We start from the raw sequence: 10,458 nt of genomic DNA on the forward strand, positions 1-10,458 counted from the left end.
TCAGAACATGTGATTTTACGATCTTTTTTGATTAGGAATATAGCGAACTTCCTTTTTTGATGTTTTAGGCTTTCTCCCAGACCCAACAACAACTTTCAGGTGTACCAGTGTGCTTATATTTCTTCGCCAATCTACTAATAGTTGAGTTTTGTAATTTAAAACGCTTTACAATGCTTCTGTGAGACTCTCCTTGGTCAGCAGCTTCAATAGTTTGTCCAATTTCAATATCTGTTAATTATTTTCTAAAATATTAAATGTGTCTGTATTAATCTATTTTTTAAAGATTTTATTTAAATAAATATTAGTGTATATATATAAATACCTTTTCAGTTCAAGATTTTTCACTACCACATCCAATTTTTTTAATTTTGCTTCCTTATTCATTATATACTTAAAATTAAGAAATAATGTCAGTGTAGCTTTTTTTTTTGCATATATATATATATATATATATATATATGCAATATGTATATATATATATGCAATATATATATATATATATATATATATATATATATATATATATATATATATATATATATATATATATATATATTTATATAAATTTAGTTTATTATTACTCTATTCTTTTAGAACATTGAGCACTCTGTTTGTAGAATACACTAACATAATTTATATATATATATATATATATATATATATATATATATATATATATATATATATATATATATATATATATATATATATATATATATATATATATATATATATATTTGTATAGATATCGATATATAGAATATATTCGAGGTTAAGTATTTTGATGTAATAATACGAAGTCTCTTGTACGTGTTACAGTGCTCAATATTACTGAATAATAGAGCTATATATAATTATATTTGGATGAATAAAAACAACTGATTAGCGGGACTTAAAGTTTCATGCCCGAAGGCAATCATCAGCCGTAAATACCGTTCCGTAATCAAAAGTTATTAGAGGTTTTAGGTATAATATCTTTGTAAAAAAAAGTTAAAAAGACAGTGTTTAAAATTATTAATAGACTAAATCGATTTTATTGGCAAAGGAAGAACGTTAAGTTCGAGTTGTCCGAAGAAATTTCCTGAAAGAGGGCAAAAAAATGGTTCGACTTAACGAAGTTCGAGTTTTCAAAGGTTCAACTTAATCGAAGAGTTTTAATAGTATTAACGGCTGATGATTGCCTTGGGGCATGAAACTTTAAGTCCCGCTAATCAGTTGTTTTTATTCATCCAAATATAATTATATATATATATATATATATATATATATATATATATATATATATATATATATATATATATATATATATATATATATATATATGTATATATATATATATATATATATATATATATATATATATATATATATATATATATATATATATATATATATATGTATATACATACTTCTAAAATTTTTCCTTGTGGAATTAATCTTTAAGAGAATTATAGTCTTACAATCGATAATGGTTGAATAGAAACAAATACAACTTTACAAAACGTTAATAATTATATAAGGGGGCATCCTTAAACCACGTAAAGGTAAGTCGGGTAGCCGACCGAAGATTTGAAAAAAGTATTTTTAAAGTGCATATTTTCATTAGCAAAAAGCATGTTTATATTTCTAAATGATGACATTTTCATTCCCATTTCTTATATATTTCATTAACATTATTTATATAAGCCAATCTTTATAAACAATTTTTAAAAAAATGTGTTTAGAACAGTCTAGTGCTATTTAACTATATGTAATATTTGTGTCACAAGGGTAAAAAAGAGGTAAAATCATGCTTAAACTGTGTGTCTTTGGGCTACCCTTCCATTATGAAATAATGGAAGGGTAGCCCAAAGACACACAGTTTAAGCTTTTTTCTAATATTCGTTCTTTTATGTTTTTTATAGGGTAGATTAGGGTATATAAGCAACTTGGTAATATGAGCATACTTGAAGATTTCTAAGATGTTAGCAGTGAAGTTAAAATGGCTTTGTATTTTTGAATCGATTTTATGTGGTGATAACAGGAATCAGTACAACTAGCGTAAATTTATATGAAGTAATTTGCGGTTTTTATCTAATTCAAAACGCTGTTAAATTTTTTGTGTTGTTAAAATAATATCATTAGGCATGAATAAACTTTGGTGCTAAAATTAATGAAAATAAATTTTAATGCTAATATAATGAACAAAAATTTTTCATAAAGAAAAATATGTTAGCTAAAAATCCAATTCATTTTTGTTTGAAAAACAATGCATAAAAACATTTAGTTTTGACTTTATTTAAAGATGCCGTTTTTGTGTTATATAAGCTCAAATTACTCAGGGTTTTTCATTGACATTACCTAGTTTAAAGTCGTAAAATAGCAGAGGTTAAAACTGCTTTTAGGACTTTATTTATTGCTTTTTGAATAGAAACAAAGTAAAAAATTTTGATACTTTAAAAATATTAAATATTTTTCTGTAATTTAAATTCAAAAATTTGAATTTTTATCTTTCAAAGGTTTGGAGTTAATAAAATTGAAAAAATCACGAACTAATTTTTTTTTTTTTTTTTTTTAGAAAACATAGTAATATTGTTTCAACAAAAAGTGGCTTAAAGTTTGACCTTCTAAGTATAAGTTTTGTTAATAACGAATCAGTATATTCCAAATTGTTTATTCGCAAAAATTTCCGATCCAGCATAATCGTTTTTAAAAATATTCCAATTTTCGCTTAATGTGCTCATATTACCCTAATCTACCCTATTATTAATGTACACAATAATTTTTTATGTTACTAATTTAATAAAGAAGTGTTTAAACTTTTAATAAAGTCTTTTGACTTTATTGAAAGTATAAACACTTTGTTTTCTGTTAGTACATGTGTAAAATTTATTTTTCCTTAAGTGTCCGGGGTACCCAACTTTCCCCTACGCATTCTACGCGGGAGTTTTTGGCACCCTTTTCCCTCTTGTACGCAACTGAATGCTTCTATAAAAACAACCCCCTTCCAAACACATAAATTTTTCATAAAATTAAAACATAAAAACTTTTAGTTAATTTGGTATATTATTATATGATATTGATTAACTCGTAAAATTCTGTTGTTTTTTTTTAAAAAAAAAACAACCGAACTTTACGAGTTTAAATAAATTTTTTTTTAAAAAAACAACAACAACAACAACAAAAGAAATCAAGTTTTAGGAGAGATAGGTTAACTTCGTACGTACCAGGTTTCCTCAACACCCCCCCCCCCCGTCTTCTCCCTTGGATAACTCTCATACGCGTTTGAGCAACCCCTTCCCATTACCTGCATACGTACTTTATGGAAAACCCCTATAGGAAACTGTTCTATATAAAATATTACAATTATGAAAGTAAACTTTTTTAAATTATGACTCTCTAAAAACATTAGCAAATTAAAACATTTGCCAAACTCATTTCAGGGTTGTTGGCCCAGGTTGCTGCCTAGACGGCCAATAGGTAAATCCGTCCCTATATAGATGCTAAGAAATATATTGAATCAATTTTAACATTATAATTACAAGTTACCTTTTTATTTTGTTGTATACATGTTACATAAAAATTCCTAAAATAGATGTATTTTTTAAAAGGAGCAAGTTATGTACACCCGCCAAATACATTTTTTAAATGATTGATAGTTCTTATCTAAAAGACACAGTGTAATTTGCAAGATTCGCAGATTTTATTGTTATATGAACTGAACGTGTGTTCACAATGGCAATTTTGTAAAAACCTTGATAGAATTTAACTTATTATTATGCTATACAGCGGTATAAAAAACTCAAATATCTTATTTACAAGATAGACTGACGCTATTTAATGTAAGTTACGTAATGTATTTTTTGTTCAAAACTTTATTACATTAAAAAATGCACAAGTCCTATCCCTGGTTATGAAAAAATAAAAAAAATTCAGCATGCGGATATTTGGTGCTAAATTCTAAATAATTTTGTTTATAACACTTATGAAATCATAAATATTTATTTACATTTGGTATTTTTTTGTTTATTAAACAATGTTTTGAATGCGAGAATAAGTAAATACTCTGATAACATTTTTTTGTTGACTGGGCCATTTTTATGTTTAAAAACTGAAAACATTTTTTTAACATAAATTTTTTTTATTTTTAAATACAAAAATAATTTATTTTGTATTGAAGTTTTATATAATCTTATTCAGAAAAAAATTCTCCAACCCACCCATGCGCATCTAGTTTCACTTTTAGAATTAAAACCTGTATAGCACTTGTTTGTCACGATCTAGGCATGTTTATCACGTTTTTTGAGGTTTCAAAGTCTTATTTAAATGTCTCATGCTTTTATCAGTGGTTTCACATTCCTTACAGAAACTTATGATAATATAATATTACGTATCCGTAACAGTGAAACTATTAATGCTTTAACTGATATTTTTGGTAAATAGTAATAGTTAATATCACGGAATGAAAGGCATTGTTGGCTCGTGTTATCCTTTTTGTTTTTGAAGGTTTTAAACACGCAACAAAAACCAAGCTTTTTTCGGATTTGTGCCGGCTGGGAACATGACCAAAAAATATTTGCAAAATGTTAATCCAATAAATAAGTAGGAGCAAAAGATAAAACATTGTCATAACTATTTCATTCTATCTTTTATTTTATTCTATTCTTTATTTCATTCTATCCGCTTTTACTCTATATATTATAATGAGAATAAAGTATTTTTGTATTTTCTGTAAATAAAAAGGAATCTAAAACTTAAAAAACCTCGTTTAAATAGTAAGTATATAGAAAAAGAAATTAAGAAACGTTTGAAGTGATTGAAAATATTTTTTTTTATATGAAAAACTTTTGTATGTTAAATTTTGTTATATATTAAATTTGTTTATATATTAAATATAAGTTTTTATATATCAAATATAAATTTTTTTATATATTAAATATTGAATTTTTTATATAATAAATTTTTTTTATATTAAGTATTAAATTTTTTATATATTAAATATTTTTATATGAAAATACTGCATTCTATTAAATAAAGTTTTTAAAATATGCAGCACTTGTGTTTTTGATTGTGTAATTTTTTTAATATTACGCTGTGATAAAGTGTGTCGTCTTGTTACGATCGTTATACCTAAAGTGCCCTTGCTTTTTCTCAAACCTTTACTAGGAAGTTTGGTCTTGTGACTACTGTAATTGTCAAAGCATCAGAACTAGATTAAGAGAAGATGATTTTAATTTAATTTAATTTATTATCTGATTTACATATAAATATAAAAAAAAAATTTTCAAACATTTTTGAGAAGTAAGAGATAAAGCAAGAAGAAAGAGAGATTATCTTTGATAAAGATCTTTATCTTAGGTCTTTAAACTAATAACTCTAAAATGTTTCTTTGAAAGAGAGGTCTTATAGTTGGAGTAATAGGTATATATTTTTTTCAATTTAAAAACAGGTGTTTTGAAACTTTCCATTGGATAAATAAAGTTTAAAATCCAAATAATATCTCTTAAATCGAGAATTATCATTTAAACCGCAAATTAGATTTTTTCAAATCGCAAAATGTTTTTAAAGTATTGAAATATCTTTCAAGTTGCGAAATATACTTTGAAATTAAAAAGATATTTCTCAATCTCGAAGTATATTTTAAATTGCAAATAAAATTAGCCAATTTTGTAAATGTAAATGTAATTTTGTAATTTTGTAATTGTAATTGTAAATGTAATTTTGGAAAACGGTAAACTTCTATTTTTAGATTTCAGATATTTATGCTTTATTACAATTTTTGACCTTCTACTTTCTTGATTATTATGGTAACGTTTATCCATATCCTAACACTGATAACAATTTGTATTTGATGATATCGAATCCCTGGAGATTTAGACTCCTTTTATTAACTGTCTAACTAATTGTAATTTAAGTAATATCGACATTTAATACTTTTAATTTAGTTTTCTGGTTGCGAAATATATCATGGTTACAAAATCTGGCATTTTTTCCTAGTGGAACAAATCGTGTTTTAGACGTCTAAAACACGTGTTAAACGTATTGATATTTTTTTAGACGTGTTAAACGTATTGATATATTTTTTAGACGTCTTGCGCCTATTGGATTACTTTATTTTTAACTTTTAATTCTTTTATTCTTTTTTTTTTTAACATTAAAATAAATATAAATAAGTCAAACTTTTTTCTTTTTTTTTTTTGCTAGAACTTTAGTCTTTTATTTAAACCCACGATTAATTAAGTTTTACTATTATTTATGTTTACGTATACATTAATATCACAGCCACCATTATTCGCGTATTACAAAACTATGCACAATAGTAAAACTGTTTATACCACAGGGTATCCGCAAATAGTAATTCTATATCAGCTGGTGACTTAAAAAAAACAATACCCACGATCGCCCCCGCATAAATAGTTTATTTTTTGAGAAACGCAAGTTACAGAAATTATATAGTAGCTATTAATAACAAGTTATTAGTTGTTTATTACTTGTTTAGTTATCATGAACTTAATTTTAAATAAAAAGTTTGGCCGTCCGCAAAACCTTAAATAAAAAAAACGTGCGCCAATGTGTTATTTAATATTTAAAATGGGGTCAGCGCAAAATCTATAACTAAAAAAAAAGTTTTAATAAGTAGTCACTATATTACTTGCAGCTTTCCATTAATGGAAAATTATATCTAAAGATTTTGATGAAATTTATAAAGTTTAGAAAACATTTACAAAGTTTCATCAATATTTATAATTATGAGAAAATATATATATAAGTTATAAATGTCGTTATAAATGAGATAAATAAGGTCGTTGTTAATTTAAAAAATGCAAAATTTAACATTTAAAAATGTTAATTTAAAAAATGCAAAATTTAACATATTTCTATAATTCAACAATGCAATATTAAAAAAAAAAGTTTTTATAATAGTCAGTGATTACAAAAAATCATTACGCCGATTTAAAATATGTAATATCGGTTGTTCACTATATTGGCCAAATATTGTCCCCACGAAAATGTATATATGTATATATATAGGGAGAGAGAGAGAGAGAGAGAGAGAGAGAGAGAGAGAGAGAGAGAGAGAGGCGATTCTACGAACAAAATGGAAGGTGAAATTTTACAAAATCTACTATTTATTACAACTATAAATTTACTAATCTATTATTACTACTATAAATTTACTAATCTTTGCTTGTTATACAAAAAATTAACTGTGAAAATTAAAAAATCTTTCTTTAAACATGACTACATGGTTGCGGTTTTGGTGGACCTAAAGTTTTAGACAAAATGACATTTCAATTAAATATCCAGAGTTTATGTAAACCCCTTTTTTTGATCTATTCTTATATTAAGGGAAAAAAAAACTCTCTTCCAAACTTTCACAGATAGATAATCATTGACCAAACCCCCAGTCTACATACTATTATTAGACACGGTGATGTAAATACTATTGTCTTGAGTGAGTTAAAATTTAGACATGTTTGTTAGATTTAGTTACAGAATACTGTTTTGAAATAAAACATGATATTTAAAAAAAAAAAAATGGATAGGATTGGCGAGTCTCTTAAATGAAACTATATGTCTATTATATATTTGCAAAAAAATTTTTACCTGGGTGGAAGTTTTACATAATCAGATTCTATTTCAAGAGTATTTTAAGTGGCTAAAGATCCCGCTTAGTATTAAAACCTAAAGAAGATACTGAAAGGATTTGCTGCTCAGTTCAACAAGATTATAAGAAGATTTTCAAAGGTTTGTTGTATATATTTATATTTAAAAAATTACTTTTAATATTATCATAACATATTATAAACATAATTAAAATAAATATTAATATTTAAAATAGAATGAGGCATTTTCTTTTCTGAACTTTTATTTGAGATTCGTGTATGTTTTGTGTGACTGTCCTCGACAGTCACACAGTATGTTTTGTGTGACTGTCGAGGACAGTCACACAAAACATACACGAATGTATGTGTATATTGTGAGACTTTTTTTTGCATTCAAGTTTCAGTAATGCATAAAGAAAATTGCAACTTTATTTGCACTTAGGCTCATTAAAACTGGTTTAAAATTTTCTAAAAAAATCATGCGATTTATAGACAAGAATTTAAAAGCCGTCAAAAAATGTCTTCAATAACCCCCTGGTTTAAAAAAAACTTAAAAGAAAAAATAATTTACCACAAAGAGGATCATCATTTTTAGTTAGATTATATTTTTGTAAACTGTATTAATATAAAGTTCAGTGCCCCTCACTTTTAAAACGTGTTGTGGTTTCAGAAAAAGGATTAAAAAATCCAATTTTGAATTCGTTTTCAATGGTTTTTATTTTATATAAACTTCTGGAAAGAGTGGTTTAATAAGACCTGAACTAAAAATAACTTCAGCAGAAAACCTTTAAACAAAAGCAGTTTATATACAACTCTGTTAACGGATAAATTTTTATATTTTTCATAATAATTTAATATATATATATATATACAGCAAAAACTTAAAGGTTTGTTTTATTTGTCCAACTACGTTCTTCTTATAGGCTAATCTTATAAATAAATTATAATAAATCATGATTTCACGCCTGCAGAAAAGTTTGTAGTTGTTTTTTTAGATTTAAAAATCCCTGTTATTATTTGTTTCATCGTCCTTCTTTCCGAACGAGGAGGTTCTGAAAGTGATTTTGTAAGTCTGATATGAATTTCGCTCAAAGTCTTTTTATTTGAAACATCACTAAGACCACTGTCGTGGCGTATTGTGTCACCAAGACCGCTGTCATGGCTACTCATCGAGGTTAAACTATTTGAAAATTCTAAACTGGAACTGTTTAAGCTTGTCGAATGTGTATAGTATACAGGACGGTTTGTTTTTGGTGAAAAATTATTTTGCGGTAAAGATACTCTTCTGGTATTTGTTGAAAATAGCGTAGCGTTGGCTGAAAACTTCCTTTTAGAAGTCTTTGGAGACAATGTTTCTAATATACCTTTAACCGAAATAATAGGGTGACTTTTTGAACGACTTCTAAATCTTCCGGTTGGTGAAGATTTTGTTTCAAAAACACTACCTTCTAAATCGCCAATTACCTTATCTTTTTGAGTCGTTTCATTTTTTGAACCGCAACTTTGTTTACGTCTAATTAGTGACTTGGAAGATCGCCGATTGCTTAATGTCGACGAGTATAATGAAGGTTTTTTCTTTAGATTATTGTATTCTTCTACTCGTTTAATAGGAGGCAAAAACATATTTAATATTTTATACAATATTTCTGTTGAACTTTCTCGTTCTTTTGCGCTTGCTTCAATAAACGTACTCACGCAGTTGTCTTCTTGAACCATTTTTGAATAATCTAGACCTTCTTTATAAGTGACAGTGCGAGGTAAATCCTTTTTGTTTCCTACAAGTACAACGCGAGTTTCTTTAGCTGTACCTTTAAGAAGTTTTATTTCTCGTATTAAATTTTTCGCCGTTTCGAATGACTTTCGGTTATCCACAGCATATACAACTACAAATGCGTTTCCTTTCGATATAGCTAACTTTCTCATAGCTGGAAAGTCAGCCACACCAGCAGTATCAACTAACAAACACACGCAAAGATGACCTTCAAACTCAACAACGTGCGTAAGGTGATTTGAGACTGTCGGATTGTACTTTTCAATGAACTTTTTTTCAACTATTTGGTTTATCAAAGCAGATTTTCCAACGCCATCTTCACCCATGAACGCTATTCTGTACTCAAATACGTACGAACTTTTTCTCGCCGAATAAGACATGAGATATATAATAAACTTTTCAATTTTTTGTTAAAGTTCCACAACTTTAAAGCTTCCAACAAACCTCTTTCTACAAATATAGCAAAATTTTAGATTAAAGTTTCTTATTTACTTTTGTTGGTTTATATAATCTTTTAAACTCAAATAACTCCTACTGATTGTATAATCCCTCTGGCAATACGTATAAAAACCACCAGTTGAAAATATTAAGGATTATTGCGTCCTTTCACAATAGATTCGTATCATAAATTAATTAAACAGTTTTAAACACGTAAAGATATATTTATATTTTTACATTTAAACGCCATAGTACTTTAAACTATTTTTTAAAAAAAAATTACGTGCTGTAAAAGTTTTAATAGTACAGATCCGAATTAAAACTGCAGAGCTATTTATGTAGAGTTACGTTGTGACATTGATACGTATTTAGTTTTCAGTCTCCTCCTCTTTTACTTTAAACTCGTGCACATTTAGTATTCAGCCTCCTCCTCTATTTAAATCAAATTAAAATAATATGTTTAAAATGATAATAATAAAAAAAAAATTAAAAAACTTTCAGAGCAAAATCACGAACTTGAAAATTAAAATCTTAAACTTACATTGTTTTTGTCATCCGCATATTTATTGTTATTATTTTGAAGTTTGCAAGGAAATAACAAAAATAAATCGTAGCCAATATTTGCTTACAAAAATCAATTAATATCTATTTTTTAATTTGTAA

The 10,458-nt window shown here is 26.2% G+C and overlaps 1 protein-coding gene across 1 annotated transcript; it reads right to left on the reverse strand.

Annotated features, from left to right (window-relative positions):
* Nucleotides 1–8,403: 8,403 nt before the first annotated feature.
* On the reverse strand, nt 8,404–10,260 carry LOC105847544 (uncharacterized). The gene is made up of 2 exons (XM_065787979.1): nt 9,893–10,260; nt 8,404–9,807 (listed from the first exon to the last, which is right to left on the reverse strand). Exon 2 carries the CDS (start codon nt 9,735–9,737, stop codon nt 8,538–8,540), a length of 1,200 nt encoding a protein of 399 aa, XP_065644051.1. The 5' UTR covers nt 9,738–9,807; nt 9,893–10,260; the 3' UTR covers nt 8,404–8,537.
* Between the last annotated feature and the right edge of the window lie 198 nt (nt 10,261–10,458).

The sequence above is a fragment of the Hydra vulgaris genome, chromosome 01 (assembly GCF_038396675.1).
Source record: "Hydra vulgaris chromosome 01, alternate assembly HydraT2T_AEP".
NCBI classification, from domain to species: Eukaryota; Metazoa; Cnidaria; class Hydrozoa; order Anthoathecata; family Hydridae; genus Hydra; species Hydra vulgaris.